The 17,500-nt window shown below is 44.9% G+C and overlaps 1 protein-coding gene across 1 annotated transcript in view; it reads left to right on the top strand.

Moving 5' to 3' along the window:
- ptprt (protein tyrosine phosphatase receptor type T) overlaps positions 1-17,500 on the top strand; it is a 203,878-nt gene that overhangs the window by 152,281 nt on the left and 34,097 nt on the right. The window contains 3 exon segments of the mRNA XM_079342479.1: positions 2,359-2,388; positions 12,565-12,719; positions 17,172-17,252. Coding sequence (XP_079198605.1) covers positions 2,359-2,388; positions 12,565-12,719; positions 17,172-17,252 — 266 coding nt within the window.

Here is a 17,500-nt window from a genome sequence, read left to right on the forward strand (position 1 = left end):
AGGGATGGATGGATGGATGAATGGATGGATGGATGAAGGGATGGATGGATGGATGAATGGATAAAAGGGTAAAGGTATGATGGATGGATGGATGGATGGATGAAGGGATGGATGGGTAAAGGTATGATGGATGGATGGGTAAAGGTATGATGGATGGATGGATGGATGGATGAAGGGATGGATGGGTAAAGGTATGATGGATGGATGGGTAAAGGTATGATGGATGGATGGATGGATGGATGGATGAAGGGATGGATGGATGGATGGATGAATGGATAAAAGGGTAAAGGTATGATGGATGGATGGATGGATGAAGGGATGGATGGATGGATGAAGAGATGGATGGATGGATGAAGAGATGGATGGGTAAAGGTATGATGGATGGATGGATGGATGGATGGATGAATTAATGGTGGATTAATAAAACTAAAAATGGACAGATTGTCTTCTTAGTTTTAATAAGTTGTCATTTTTTGGGGTGTTGTGATAAATATGAATCAACTTTGAAGTTCATCTAAACTGTTCGGATAGAAATCCTCAATGTGAACAGTGAAGTCCACGGACCCGTCATGCTTACAGCGACAACATAAACACACATCTCTTCATCAACAATCATCTTCCACCTGTTCCTCGACCAAACCTCCATCCTCCATCTGTTGCTCTTTCTCTGTCACTCCTCATTCAGTGTCTTTTCAGTCTGTTGGTGATGGAGGCACCATGTGTGCACCTTTTTCACATAGAAAACGAGGGCTTTGGGTGTCTCACGATTCGATTCGATTTCCATTCTTGGGGGGGTCACGATTCAAAACAATTCTGGATTCATGATTAAAAGTCTATTTTTGAATTAGTCCATACTTCAGGATCTGTCTGGATTTCCTGCTGCTCCATCTGACGTTCTATACCGAGTTAAAGAGCTAGCATTAGCATTTAGCAGGGAGCGACTGACGCCAACAATCAGGAAACGATTATCCAAACATTTTTCCCACCTCGATAGAAAAGCTAAATTAATTGAGGTTTTTGTAATATGATGAATGTGACAGGTTTAAGTTGACTGATCTGTAGTTTATTTTTCAGATGATTAAACATCGACAGTGACGTGTTCCTTAAAGCCTAATGGTTCCACTTCTCCTGGTTCGTCATAGACTGTGTTTAAGAAGTGGCCCAACTCTCTCTTTTTTTAAGTGATGCCAACGATGGCTTCTCGGGGCCGTCAGGGGTCGACTCCGCCATTTTGAAAATAATGCATGAATGTAAAGGGAGACACTCGTTCTTCCTCGTTGAGTTTTTAAAATCACTGTCCTGATGAGTTGATGTTCTCAATCTCTCGTTTCAAGTCTTCTTCAAAACAGCTTGATGTGTATATTTTTAAATCGCGTTCCCATTTAGAGTTAAATCCACCAGAGAGAGAAGAGGGGTAAGGGGGCGGGGCTACCTCTGATTCACAAGCTGTACCATAGAGACGTAAAAATGTGTCGCTTCTCCCTCAAATATCATCATTTCCAGCAGCAACAAATCGAGATAGAATTGACCAAAAAGGCCAAACGTAAGATTTTAAAATGGGTTTCTACGAACCAATGGGTGATCTCTTATATACAGTCTGTGATGCTAACACTTTAGCACGTTGTAGAGACGCTCATGCTACGTGGTTTAGTCGTACGCACGTCCTCGTCGCTCCCTGAGAAATCAACGATCTCAAAAATAAAACCTTCGGTAAAAAGTAACGGAGCCGCGTCGGTCATACAGCGACCGTTGTCATGGAGACAGAAGAACGATGGCCTTGAAATAAATTTAAAATAATCCCTTTATTGCTGAAATGTATTTTTTTTTTGTCTAATTGGCAGACATTAGCATGGAGCACAGGAGTCAGACGATGCTGAATATGAAGGCCGTGTTTTCATCTCTTTAAAGTTAATGAACAGGCGAATCCCAAATGGAGAAAAAAAAATTAAAAAAAGTGTAATTTTACGGGTGAGTGAAATGATGATTTCACAAGCCATAGAGCTCCTTATTACTTCTAATTTAGTTGACAGACGAGTGACCGAGTCGCAGCTGATTTAAGGAAGAGCCGTATTTTCGCCGAACGCTGCAAGAAACGACGAGATGTCCCAATGAGACGTGTGTTGAGACAAACACATTGACCGACATCGATGTCGAGTCAAACTGTCAAATTGAGAGCTCGAGGAGTAACTATTTCACCTGAGGACACACAGAGCAGTGATCAGGGCGCAGACATGTGAAGGTTAGCGAGCAGGAAGTGATTAATTCTCTCATTCAGATCATGAACTAATCCAATGTGTTTGTCCTTCTCCTGGGTTTTTGCTCTGTTGTCATCATCGGCCTCACCTCACCATGCTTCAGAAGACATGCTTATTCCTACTCTTATTACCTGTAAGTAGAAATTTCACACCAGGAACGCCTCACTCCTCAGTTCCTTTACTACTGTCACATTTCTGTTCACGTTGTGTCTTGTTTTGTTTTTTTTAACATCCTGTTTGACTCGTGTTATGATGAAATTTGACAGCAGGATTTGTCCCCCCCTAACATATAAGAACCCCCCCCCCCTCCAGAAATCATGACTCCCCGCCGAACAACCAAAACAAATCTCTTCCAGCCACGCTGTTTCTTGTTTGTTCACGTTAACGGCCAAAAGAAGGATTTTGCACTGCATGATAAAAACGTCAGGTTTATCTGCTGAACGGTTGCAGGATGTGATTTTCATGAGGAATATGAGGTCAGCTGATCTGTGGGTCGGGGTCTTCTTTAAACCCTGGCTTGTAACACTCAAAGAAGTCTTTCAGACTACCTTTAAATTAAATAATTGTCCTCAGATACGTCCTTGAGAACTTTTATAAAATCGAAGGGGATTTAAAATCCCTTAAAAAACCTGCAAGCTCGCTCAAAAGCTTTCAAACAAGAAGCTGTAGCTTCTCAGCAGCATCACTTCTGTCAAGCAGTCGAGACAAAGTTGAATTGTGATGTAAAACAAACGCACACTTAGTGACTTTGTTCCCGTCGCACGAGGACTTCCTCCTCACGTATGTGACCCTAATCTACGCCTGTTACATCACTGATGCACACACGTTACATAAAATGCTACATCAGTTGCATAACTTTCTATAAACATCAGAACTTATTTGAACCCGGGGCCAATGTGTAGCTCAGATGGTAGAGCAGCGCTGCATGTACAGAAGGCTTCAGCCGTCCGTGCACGAATCGCTGGTTTGATTCCCAGCAGCAAACATTTGATGCCTGTCATCCCGTGCTCTCTCTCTCTCTCTCTCTCTCTCTCTCTCTCTGTCTCTCTCTGTCTCTCTCTGTCTCTCTCTCTCTCTCTCTGTCTTCGCGTTTGTCTCTCTCTGTCTCTCTCCGTCTCTCTCTGTCTCTCTCTCTCTGTCTCTCTCTCTGTCTCTCTCTCTGTCTCTCTCTCTGTCTCTCTCTCTCTCTCTCTCTCTCTCTCTCTCTCTCTCGCTCTCTCTCTCTCTCTGTCTTCACGTTTGTCTCTCTCTTCAGCTTTCACGATTGAGTACACCCGCAATGTCTGAAAATAGAATTCATCTTCATCACTGATTTAAAAACCAAACTCTTTCATTGATCCTAAATCTTTGCCAAGTTTGGAAATCGTTGCAGAGACCAAGAGTCCTAAAATGTGCAAATTCATTCCCGGCTAAAAGTCATTTTACAGTGAAGTCTCTTTACCAAACTTTACCTGAGAGTCCAGCAGGGAGGTTTCCAACTATCATGGTGAAACGTGCACAGTCTGAGCCATGTGTGAAAGTTTGTCAGCCCTCGGGGGTTTGGGTTCTCTGACCTGTTGATGAGCAGCGCCTCCTGTGTGTCAGTGTGAGATCACAACCATGTGAAGAGTTAGAGGAGACGCTTGTGTCCGAAGCGATGAACAACAGAGAGAAAGTACAGCATCGAGAAAAGAAAGAAGAAGTTTCCACGAGGTGGTTGAGGGGAAACCTTTCGGTTGGTTCTGACGATGTTCCTTAAACTCGCTGTGCAGACGTTCAGCTCTGACGCTGAAGAGCTTCGACTGATCTTCGTTAGTCTGAGCTGCTCTCAGGACTTGAAGCTAAACTGCAGCTCGCTGGTGAAAACGAGTTCAGACTTTGTGTGCATGGTTTCCACCGTGTGACTCTTGAGCGTGTCGCCCTAAAAGGTCAAAGTAATTCACTGTTATCTTCTCAACCAAGTGGCCATTTCCAGCTTATTAACCGGTTCTAATGAGGTGCTGGACTACCTGTCTGTTCATACATGCAGAACCACGCACACACACACACACACACACACACACACACACACACACACACACACACACACACACACAAAGCACGCACCTGCACACCTGCACAAACACACACACACACACTGTTGCCCTCGAGCGCTCGCCTCCTAAATCCCTGCAGAGGATTTCTCTGCTCCTCCTGCTGTCTTCAAAGCATCTGAAAAAAATTTCTTCCAAATCCGCAGCAGAGTCCAAACTGAGCGGAACAGTCACTGCACGCGTACACACTCACTTCTCCTCCAAACAGGCACCCGGCGGCTGTTTGACCTCGGCAGAAATGACTTCTTTACACAGAGAAAGAGACATAATTAGAGGCGTCGCTGCAGGTCGGCTGCTTTTCCCTCCCTCGCCGCTCTGTTTGATTTGTTTTGGCGGTGTTAAAAAAGGAAGACACGCCGCTGTATCCACTTACGTTGCAATCCGCCCCGTGCTGCAGTCATGTACTTACTAATCCATGCAGAAGTCCAAATCACAAACATGCACAGTCCTCAGGTAGGGATCCGGAGTCCTCACTCAGCCTGCACAGTAAGCACAACACAAGGAGGGAGCACTTTCAGACTTCTCACTAACTCACAGGCATCATTTAAAAAAGAGACTTACAAACATGTTCCTGTTTGCATCTCCTGCCCGCTATTTTCACCGCTGAACTCGTTTATATGTGAGTCTCAGTCCAATCTGGAGAGGCCAAAGTGACTTTTTACAACAGTCTTTACAACAGCAGTAGAGGCTGCAGAGTAAAGAGTCCATCAGTGTTAACTCATCCATTCATACACATTCACACACTGATGGTAGAGGCTGCTGCAGAGTCCATCAGTATGAACTCATCCATTCATACACACTCACACACTGATGGTAGAGGCTGCTGTGGTTAAGACACAGCTACCTTTTCTAACAGTAATATAATGTGACAGGTGCAGAGACATTCTGTCTGTTAATATGGAAAAATGATGGAAGAAGTGAAAAACAAACGTGTGTATTTGACAAAAAGCATGTAATACACACACACACACACACACACACACACACACACACACACACACACACACACACACACAAACACACACACTGATGTACAGACTCACACAGCTGTAGCCCAAGGATGTTTACTGTTAGATGACAGAGGGATTTAAAGTTGTGTGCAGTCGTACAGTGTGTTTCTGCTCTCTCTCTCTCTCTCTCTCATCTCTCTCTCTCTCTCTCTCTCTCTCTCCCTCCCTCTCTCTCTCTCTCCCTCTCTCTCTCTCCCTCCCTCTCTCTCTCCCTCCCTCTATCTCTCTCTCTCTCTCTCCCTCCCTCTCTCTCTGTCTCCCTCCCTCTCTCTCTCTCTCTCTCTCTCCCTCCCTCTCTCTCTGTCTCTCTCTCTCTCTCCCTCCCTCTCTCTCTCTCTCTCTCTCTCCTCCCTCTCTCTCTCCCTCTCTCCTTCTCTCTCTCTCCCTCCCTCCCTCCCTCCCTCCCTCCTTCTCTCTCTCTCTCTCTCTCTCCCTCTCTCTCTCTCATCTCTCTCTCTCCCTCTCTCTCTCTCTCTCTCTCTCTCTCTCTCTCGGCTGGGTCCTCCTTTAAACCCTGTGATAGGTGGATGAAAGTTTGTTTGGGCTCTGCCTGCAGCCTCCTCCTGGAGCGAACGCTGTCATGCTGAAGTGACTGACTGCCTGTCTGCCTGCACGCCGCCCGGGGACGGCTGCAGGATATTTGAGCTCTGGCTGCTGCAGCCGCCTGGCAGAGGCCCTTCTCACCCTAATACAGGAGCTCCCTCAACAAGGGAAACAAATGTCATTGCACTTGTTTGATTGGATGCCTGAAGGTTGCCCCCGCTCACTCTCCAGACTTCGGCTAAAATAAATGCAATTCCCCGTGCACGCATCACTTTCAAGGAAAGAAGCAGCACCAGTGATGTGCACACGGCGCTGTTCTCACATGTGCTGCTAATAGTATCTTTGGAGCACCTGAAATAGGAAACAAAAGTATTTATACTCGCTTTTATCTTCAGACTGCACAGACGCCGGACTTTAAATGAAGACCAGTCAAGACCACCAATGATTGGCTCTTTCTTGTCTTGTCTCGTCGCAGTCTGGTCTAGCTTTCTGAACCCCGTAGCATCCTTTCATCAGGACTTCTTCAACAGAAACATTTAACTGACAGTTTCAAGTCAACTGACATCTTTTTGAAATGCATCTCATCCAGGAAGGTGATTTTCATTTAGAGGAAACAAACATTCACAGAAGTGCTCCTTGTAATGGATTTAATACCCACCGTGCGAGTGCTCCTGACACCTAATGCATCAAATCAGCATCAATTAAACTGCACTTTTTTTTTCTCTGCCGCTGCTTCAGCGCTCGCCATTCGTCTCATCTCATGTGTCTCAGTAATAACATCTCCTCTCAGACCCATAACCCCCTCGTCTCCACTGCACGTCGCTCATTATCGACGCATCAAACGGTCTGCAATTAACGTCGCCTGGGGCACAAAGTAGTCCATGATTCTTGCGGCGGTCGACACCCCGCGGGGTAACCTTAGTGCTTAATGAACTGCCGCTGTGACATTCATTAAAGGAGGATTATGTCGCGCTCATTGCCACTTACAATATGCAAGGAGTTTGTCATTTAAACGAGTCCATTAACAGGGACGAGCGAGTGATAGGTGAAGGTGGAGAGAGAGAGAACAGAAAAGGTCTTTATCTGATCTTCTTCGTCCTTGTTTCAGCACGTCTGTCCGCTCTCCAACCTCACGGGAACGTGCGTGGGAGGAGTTTAAAGCCGCTGCTCGAGAAATATCAGCCAACAAACAAATAGGAAAAAAAAACTGATTTTAGGCTACAACAACGATTTGATCAAGTCCCCCCTGAAAACGATTAGAATAGATCGGTATCCTCCGGTCACGGCTGCAACCTCCCTGGTCTAAGGGAGTGACACGAACTGAAATACAAGTTTGACCCACTTCCAAACACATCTCAGGACTTACAAAACATTCAGCGTTGAGGAAAAATAAAGAAACGATGATCATTATGAAAACTGCACATCGCTATTGCTAGCTAGCAGCTACTTAGTTTTATTTTTACTTGCTCAGGTAGTCCTCTTCATCCTATTTAACATCTTTATTACCTCACATGTCTTTGCATCTAGGTATACCATATGATGTTAGCATGTAGCATTTAGCTCGCGGCTAACCGTAACACTTGTTTTAGATGGCTAACTTTTTCTCCATCCTGCGTCTCGATCAGACAAACGATGATGCAAACGATCCAATTAGATCGAGGCGACGGGAAGCAAACGGGAACAGCCATCACATTCCTCGAACAACGTTTCATACCCGGAGTCTGACGTTTACTACACTTTAGATTTCCTGTTTTTGTTTTAATCCCAACATTACGGTTGGGAGGCGGGGCTTTAGGGTAAAAAAAAACCACAATATAGCTTTTTGCCTTATGGTCCCTTTTTATTTGACACTTCTTTCTCTTCATTGTCTCTCTGCATCTCTTCGTCTATCTGGCTTTCCTTTCTTCGCTCACCCCCCTCCTCCTCCTCCTCCTCCTCCTCCTCCTCCTCCTCCTCCTCTTGACGTCTCCTGCCCACTTTCTGTCAAAGTGCAGACAGATTTCCAGAAATAGGCCACTCTAAGCTCGAATCACACTGAAGGTTTTATGAGTCTGTAAATTGGTGTGGAGTGGAGAAAAGTTGAATCTCAGGTTGATGGAGGGAAATGATCGTGGCTCAGACATTCCTCCTTTCTTACACTTCCTGTCTCTCTTTTACACCTTCGTCTCTCTCTCTCTCTCTCTCTCTCTCTCTCTCTCTCTCTTTCCCTCCTGCTTGTTTTTCTGTTCTTTTTTCAACAGTTTTGTACCTCTTAATTAGTTCTCCTCTTTGCACCTTTTGCTCCTTCTCTGGCGTTGTAATCTCTCCGCGGTATTTCATTTCATTTTCAGTCTTTTGGTTGAATTGCTTTAGTACTCAGGAGCTCACCATCTGATCCCAGACACACTCACGGGCGCTTAAACACACACACACACACACACACACACACACACACATTCATACACAATGATACTGCTTTAATTTCACATCTCTGCGTATCTCTCTCCGTCTCTCACACACATTATTCCCGCATTCTGTGAGCCAGAGGAATAATAGCGATGAAAGGAGACGTTGCGTCAACATCTGACCTCTCACTTATCGCTGTCTGACCCGCGGAGGGCTCCACAACTGCAGGGATTTACACACACACACTCAAAAAGACACATATGCACACTCACTCCGAGGTGGTAGATGAAAATGCAGATTGTTCTTTGCATGCAGGACTGTGCAGATAGCAGGAGCTTTCATCGTATAGAATCATAAAGGCTCAGTGCCGCTGCAGCAGCTGAGCTCCTTCTTCACACACGTGCAGGTCGAGGAGAAGGATGAACCACAGCGTTTATAATAGTTTTACATTTCATGCATCTTTTTAGTCTTATGTCAGATTATTCAGAGACTTCATCAGTTTTCACTCCTGAATGAAAAGAAACATTAAATCTGCTTGAAGGACCAATAAGATGAGCATCTTGTCGGCTTTAGTTTGTTAAAATGGGGCATATGTAAGACATAAAGCTTCAGTACAGAAAGGAATAGACTGATTTTGCGGTATGTTTGACCTTAAAGAGGAACTTTATTGTTTTAAAAACCTGGCTCGAGTGGCTGCAAAGTTATCAATTTTTGTCCCTGCAGAAAAGGACGAGTTTGTAGTCTACGACTATCTCACCTGTTGCTTCCTGAACAGTTTTAACTACAATCAGACCAAACACATTAACACGAGGAAGCTGTTTAAGGCTGAGTGGAGGCGACTAACGGAGATTTGGAGGTAAAATAAGAAATTTGGTTTTGCAAGTGTGGCAAACGTTAGCTGTGCTAGCACCTTTAGCTTCTGCCCCCCCCTGCAGGTTAGCGTCCACACGTCTATGCTCAGTGCGGTTCAACACTCTGACACAGCCCACAAACGTTTTCATCTTGAAATACTGCGAGATGCCACGGTATAGAGAGAGCGGGCCCATTAACTAGAGGGCTACAGCGCCAGCTAGTGGTAGGTGGATGTGTTGCAGGTTAAGCACAACATTTGACCGGTATCGAGAGGCAACATAAAAACTTAGTCGTAATAATTGTAGTGCGGCGTAAGTAAAACTGTTAGGTCGACTAAACGCAGCGGTAGAATTAAGACTATATAATATGGACCATTGAGTCTGGTCATCGCACTCTTTAATCCAGAGGCTTAAAAGTAGCAGTCTGAGTCTGTCAGAGGTAAAAACAGTTTTTGAATCTGATCTGAAACAGCTCAGGAACACGAGAGCAAATATGAAACTTTACAGCCTCCCTAAAATGTCAGAGAAGAGTTAAAAGTTGATCTGAATGAAGCTTTAAGATGCTTTCTGCTTCTTCTTTATTTGAGTACATGTTAATTAAAAGCACCATCTCCAACCCCGAGTCGTTGATTAAAGCTCGAGGAACTCGTTGAGCAAAGCATGACACGGTTAAGATGTGATTAATGCTCTGAAGGAAATTAATATTTGCTCTTTTAATTTGCCTCTCCGAGTGAGTCGTTTCCAGGAACACACAAACAGGCGGCTTCGTGATAGGTCAGCGAGAAACACACCCACTCAGCGGCCACGGCGCACCACCAGAACAACACAACACACACACACACACACACACACACACAGAACACTGAACGTCAGGCACATGAAGTTCCTAAACAGCCTTTAAGGATGTCAAGTGTGAGCTCACTGAAACAAGTACACACAGATACGCACACACACTCAACCCACTGCGCGCCATTCGTGACTCGATGTCAGACACTTTAAAGGAGAAAAACGTGTCGGAGGATTCTGGAGGCTTTTCTTTGGACTTCATAAAAAGAAGATCATTTCTGTGTGACTCAGCCGGAGATACACGTTCAAACTTGCTTGTTGCTGATGCTCACATTTCTAGTGATGATTTGTGTTGCTGATTTGCACAGCACAGCAGGCACTGATGGGAACAAACACTGCCTGTGCTGGCGCTCGGGAGACGCTCGGTTAATGGGTCACTGTGTGCCGACAGCCGGTGGCCAGAGATGGATCCTCAGATCCTCAGACAACATGTGAATGTTTGAGTCTATTCTGCTGATCCATATTTAAATCCATACAGAGAATGTGAATTCTTAACCTCGGGATGGTTTCCTGCTCGGAATGAGACGTTACAAGAACTTGGACCAGAACCTGACGGAAAGATAACAACAATCAGTTTTACCAACTAATGATGCCAACTATTTATGCTAGTCTGTCTCCAAACCCCCCAATGAGGAGAAAAGTCCATCCTCTCCGTCTTCTGTGTGCTCAAACAGGCCGTTTGGAGATGTTCCCTTCATGACATCACAAAGGGCAGTAGCCCCTCCCCCAGGTGGGTGACACTCCCACAGCTAGGTGTTTGTTCTGCCCTCTGAGTCTGCCTTCTCACCGTAAACAATAGGACATGGAGCCAGAAAGCAGCGAGTACACCCGAGCCCTTCCAGAGAGGGGGCGTGGTCAGACACAGCTCATTTACATATTTAAAGCTACAGACACAGAAACAGCCTGTTCTGAGCAGGGCTGAAATAGAGGGGTTTATAGACATGATCAAATACAGGATCAGAGTGGATTTTGTGTTTTAAAAATGAGATGGCATGAAATACTATAGACTCATCCAAAAACACTGTGAATAATAAAGCATCCCTGTTGCAAACACTTGGCTGTGATATTATCTGAAGGTTCACGTTCAGTGGACGATCAAAGGGAAAGCCCTGTGCATCTCACTGGCTCTCCTTGGATCTCCCTGCAGGCCGCAGATAAACCCAACGCTTTCAGGGCATTCATGCTTCGGCCTGTAATTACATCATGATATATCGTCCTGCTCTCTGTGGGAAAATGAACATCACATGTAAAAGTCCGTGTAATGTTTGTGAAGAAGTTCAAATAACAGAGCAGTGAGGTTACGGGACGTTTTTGTCGTCTCCACCATACACCAAGCAATCATTAACAAGCGCTATCTCGAGACGCTTTACGAGAGAGCCGGTATACTTTTCGTCATTTCCCCGCCGCTGAGACGGAGGTCAGAGCAATGGATGAAGGACGGCACCGTCGGACGGTGCCGGCTGGGTGTCAGGGACGTCGGGTGGTTGTAGTGCTCTAATCCTGAGGAACCTACAAGACCAGAGAGCTCAGGAGGAGAAGAAACCAACACTTAGCTGGTCTCTTTGTATCGACACTTCTGACTATGGAGCAGTTTGTCTCATAAACAGACTCGTCATGGTGACAGTTCTTTCTGTTTGAGAGTAACAGCAGAGTCTCACTAATTATCAGCTGCAGCATGTTCAGGTTCAGGAAACCTCTCCGACTCCTGGAAGGATGTTTGAGCAGAGACATGCAGGACAACACCGGCTTTATGTGGCTACCTGAATAAAGCAGCTAATGTCAGGCTGTAAAGACTCGCTGTCATTCCTGCCATCTGGCGTCTCTGTGGACCCGAAGTGACGTTCAGGTAGGAGTGGAAATAGCCGACGCAAAACGGCTTAACAGATGGGAGTAGAGACATGTGAAGAGTAAAGTGAAGGGAAATAAATCTCAAGGATGTGCCCACACTAAAGGAGCCGTTACACGAGTGATGCTGCAGTGAGTCAACCGCTGCCAGCTGAGTCCGACCTCTGTCCTGTCTTTGACCTCTGACCCCTGGTGAAGCAGGACACAGGTATGACGGTAATGAAAAAAACCCCTCATCTGTTGTGTTGTAGAACTCAAAATCGGTCTCCAGACCACTTCTTGAAGGTCTCGGTCTTGTCTTGGACTGGGTGAAATCGAGACCTCTTTCAGTAACGCCGTTACTGTGATCAGAGGGAAAACGCCTCAAATCACTTCAATTCATTCGGATTTAGATTTTTATCCGCCCAGTTTGTCTCGGTCTTGGAGCACTCTGGTTTGTCTTGGTCTCGGTGAGTTTGATCCTTGATCCTTTATGACTATTTGTTCAAAACACCAATCAATGACGGCTTACTTTTCTTTCAAACTGCAGTGCATGAAAGTCAACATTCATCCTCACGTCATTGTTTTTTTTTGTTTTTTTTAAGTGAAGGAATATTCTGCTCGTCATCACTCCAGCAGTGTCTTCTTGTGTGTTTGTGATGTGTGTGTGTGTTTGTAAGTGTGAAACTGCATGATACAAGTGAAGCTCTGCCCTTTGTTTGTGCATGCGCCTTTACGTGTATCCTTGTTTGCGTGTTGCGTGTTCGTACCACTGTAGGAAGTTGGCGAAGAAGCAGAAGGAGACGGCCAGCAGCTCCACCCAGCAGAGGGAGATGGGTCCAGTCAGCACGGCCGACAAGAGCACCACTAAAGTCAGCACGCTGCACAAAGACGACCCGTTCTCCACCTCCAACCAGGACCTGAACGGATTCAGTGAGTCACAAACACTCAATCAGTCATCCATCGACGAGTCCCTCGTTAGTGTTCTTAGTCTGCAGGAAACGGGTTTCAATGTGAGATTAACGCGCGATGAATCCAGAAGCTTTACCACGTTGTGTTGAAGCGTTTCATTTGTTTGCTTCATGCAAACTTACAGGGTGATGAAGAGAGAGTGCTTGAACGTAGCTCCGCCTCAAATATTCATACATTCATGTTGTTCCACAAAGGCGTAATAGCATGAAACCAAAACAAACTGCTGATAGGCCACGCCTCCTCCACACTGAAGCCTCCAGAGACACGCCTCCAAACCCTCCTCCGGTCGCGTACACATGGAGCAGTTTAGAAAACAAGCGGTGGACAATATCCTCCTTTTCTCAAGCTGTAATCACCTGCGTCCTGCATTGTTGTGTCAGCATGCTAATGTTAGCGCTCTTTAGTTAGCTCTTAGCTTCACATTTGAACCAACAAAGAATGAGCTAATGTTAATGTTAGCGCTCTTTAGTTAGCTCGTAGCTTCACATTTGAAACGACACAGAATGAGCTAATGTTAATGTTAGCGCTCTTTAGCTAGCTTGTAGCTTCACATTTGAACCGACACAGAATGAGCTAATGTTAATGTTAATGTTAGCGCTCTTTAGTTAGCTCTTAGCTTCACATTTGAACCAACAAAGAATGAGCTAATGTTAATGTTAGCGCTCTTTAGTTAGCTCGTAGCTTCACATTTGAAACGACACAGAATGAGCTAATGTTAATATTAGCGCTCTTTAGCTAGCTTGTAGCTTCACATTTGAACCGACACAGAATGAGCTAATGTTAATGTTAGCGCTCTTTAGTTAGCTTGTAGCTTCACATTTGAACCGACACAGAATGAGCGTGATCTAAAAACACTCACATGACATCCAATTCCAAGAGAGTAGATTATGTTATTTATTAGTAAAATATTACAACACGCCTTTAAAAATAAACATCTCGACATGTTGGTGAGGTTTCCTTCACCATCGTCTCTAAAATACACAAATCTGTCTGTTCCATTCGTCCTTTGATCAGGTTTTTTTTTTTTTTTTTTATTATTCCATGATCAGCAGTATGTCACTCTGCTTCACTGGCTGCCGTCTTTCTGGAAGTTGTTGTAACCATTCTCAGTGTGTGTGTGTGTGTGTGTGTGTGTGTGTGTTCGGGGTAATTAGACAGGGCCTCTCAGAAGGGCATTTTTCTCCTGAAAATGTCAGGCTGGCCTTTTGGGAGTGCTTGGCCGCTGAAAGCCAGGGGTGCTGGAGAGGGACTAAGTAGCAGACTAATGCCAGCCGTAATTGCCTGCACTCTTCCTCTAACTGACCGTCCGTGATTCTCATGTGCGATAATGTTTTTGCATCAGAAACACTCAGAGGAGAAACGCTTTTAACTGGACCTCAGATTTGCAAAAAAAAGCTCGGTATTTAAATCATTACATTTCTCTCTGCCTTCAGGCGGGGCTTCGTTGCTCTCGCCTCGGTTCTTGATTCTAAACATTTGGGACTCTTTGTTTTTATTTCCACTTCAAACCAATAAACTTTGGGACATTTTACATCTTTATGATTTTCAGACGTGGACGTAAGACCCTTGATCAGTGAAAAGTGGAACCCATACCGACAGGCCTTAAAACCTAGACCAGCAGGAGACGACTCCACCCCTGCAGGGTTTGCACACGACATGTCGGGTCACGTACAAACCCTTCAACTTGCTCGTTTCTTCTCTTCTTGGCAAATTAGAGGCTAGTCACATTTATTTATTAGGAAAAGATACACGTGCAAAGTCTTTGGAGATTAGACTCCATCATGATGACTTCATGCACGAGGCCGACAGCAGGGAAAATGTCAGTCGGACTCGGACCTGCACGACCAAGCGTTGGGTTTCACTGTTGGAGAACACTAATAATGAGCGCCCTTATCTATAACGAGTGGAGTCTGTATGATCCATTAAGTGTCACTCTCGGCCCAGCTGGGACTTCCCTGGTTCTGTAGCCACTATGGGCGCCCAATAAAATCCGTACGCTCTGATGAGATAAAACAGAACAAGGGATAAGACGGTCATTTTTCCATCCGTCATATCAAGTTGTCAAAACAAGATTGGATGTCTGCAGCTTTTTTAAAATTCCAAACTTCAAATCAAAAATCCCTGAAATCAAAGTCAAACTGATTTGAATGCTTAAAAAAAACTCGACTTGGCCCAAAGCGAGGTCGAGACAGCTCCGCCTCGGCGAGAAAAACCAATCCATAACGTATCAAATAACCAGCACATGTACATGTATTCATTTACATCAAGAGGACAGCTGCCTCTCTTATTTCCAAATAATCCAAAGTAAAGAGTGAATAAAGAGCCAGGACGCGCCCTCACTCTTCAGATTCACTCAATCACAGTTAGCTTGAAAACATCGAGGCCACGAGTCATTCTCCTTTCCTTCTTCAAGTTCTCTGTTATCACAAGATCCCCTCTTACACACACACACACACACACACACACACACGTGCGGTCACAAGACCCAGCATCGGTCTTAATGAGAGCGGGAAAAACGCTGACACAAGGTAGAGGACCCAATAAAACTCCAGCGGCCGGCCCCTCGCAGAGCAAATAACCTTTGTGTGTTATTGCGTTCTCACCCAGTCACCAGTTATCTTCACAGGACTTTGCTGTCAAAGCAGATTTCTGTTGGTATGCAGGTACACTCCTCGCCGTATTAACGTTGAGCTCCTTTTTTTTTTTTCCCGCGGCGCATTAGCATACAGCGCCTGCACGCATGAGACGAGGGGGATTTTATCGCGGAGGAGGAGAAAATATGTTTGGAGGTTTTAAGGAGAGGGAGAGGAGGGAGGAGAGAGAGGAACATCGAAGATAAAAATTGAAATGATGTGCTGGAGGGAAATTGAGCTATTGTAGCAGCAAACAGAATATGAATGAGGATTATGTTTGGGGGGGGGCTTCTGCACGCTTAATTTTCACACCAGGACGTTATCATCATATTGCTATTTAAGACATTAGTGAAATTACAAACACCGGATGAGGTCTCTGTCGGCCTTTATGCTGCCGTTTATTTTTACATTGTGTTTGAAGTTGAAGCCTCCCGGCTGGTTTTAGAGAGAGCAGAGCATTGTGGGTATTTTTAAGCAAAGTCTCTCTTCACATTGCTAAAACAAAAAAAAGTGTGTTTTTTATTTGTGACAATATATTAAAGGGGTCACTAAGACCCTTTGTTAGAATTCGTCATATCTGGATAATATTTCGATCAACATGATAAAAAATGTTTTTTTGCTTTGCAAACAAGAGAGAGAAAAGTCAGCATGATAAATGTCCTTCAAAGTTTATCAAAGCGACAACCTCAGTGTTGAAAAATGAAGACTGCTGAAGTTTCAAGTCCTGCAGTTCCTTGAGTGTCCACTAGAGACTGGCTGCAGGAACACAGGGGGTCACACAGCTTTAGTGTTTACTGCTTCCTGCAGAGTGTGAGGTACTAAAACACATGACGGAAGCTACTTTGATAAACTGCACCGTTTCTCATGAAGTCAATCTGATTGGATGTAAAAAAAAAAAACAAAGAAAAAAAAACATCCAAATGTAGGTTTTTTTGAGTCTGTGGTCCTGGGGCTCGATGAGTTCTGGTCTTGGAGGTGTTTATCTGAAGTGACCCACGATGGTGTCTGATAGGTGAAGGTATTTCCTCTGAATTTGCTGAATGTTGCTTTTTTAACTGTGTTAGTGGGACATTAGATGCAACTTTGCAATTTTTCAGTTCAACGACTGCGATCCGTTTGATCGATGGCGTTAAAAGCTCGACGTCCAGAGTATTGATCGTGTCATACATGTCAACTGGAAAACACTCAGATTTAGTTAAAAAAAATAAATTGCACGTTTTTTTTCCTTGTGCACTTTTGTTCTGCACCATTAGCTCAGCCCATTGTTTGCACTATTTCCCTTCCTGCACACAAACATAGAAATGGTGTCATGGTTCGTATCGGGAGCATGTCATGTTTCAGATGTGCTCGTCCAGACGGAACAACTTTAAAAATTCAATACGTGCAGCATGGATGGTTCCATTAGCGTTATTGGATTGTTCCTCGTGTTGTTGAATATGGAGTATTGATCTGTCTTTGTTTGCATTGTTAATTGTGTCCTCTGGTGATTGATTGTTGTGTTTGTTTTAGACAAGTTTACTGACCACGCCCACCTCTGTGTCTCTCTCTCTCTCCCCCCTCTGCTCCCTCGCCCTTCCTCTGTATGCTCCTTATTTCATCTCTCGTATGTTCATCCTCTCCTTCTTTTCTATAATATTCTCACTCTCCATATCCTCGTCTTCCTCGCACGTTTCACCTCCTACATTTCCCTCCCGCGTCCTTCTCACTCTCATTTTCACCTCCTCTCCTCTTTTCATTCGCCGCATTTCCTCGTCCTCTTTCCTCTCTTTCCCCTCCGCAGCCTCGCCCTCTCCGTGCTCCTTCTCCGTGCAGGGAAGCAAGACGCTGCAGAGCAAATCCCTGCTGAATTCCTACTACTCAGGTACACACCTAAACACACACACACACAAACACACACACACACACACATCGTCTTTGAAGATGCTTCAGGCTGTGATTCAAGCTGCACAGGCCGCAGTGCTGTCTGCAGCCCAAACTCCACAAACTGGACCCAACGATGACCCCGAGTGGAAGCTGTCCTCTGCTCACAGTGTGTGCGGTCGTGTTTCTTCTGCTGCTGTTTAAAAAGGATTTCTGTCTGACGTGTTTCTGACAACCTCACAGAAAGCG

The sequence above is a fragment of the Symphodus melops genome (genome assembly GCF_947650265.1).
Source record: "Symphodus melops genome assembly, chromosome: 4".
Classification (NCBI taxonomy): domain Eukaryota; kingdom Metazoa; phylum Chordata; class Actinopteri; order Labriformes; family Labridae; genus Symphodus; species Symphodus melops.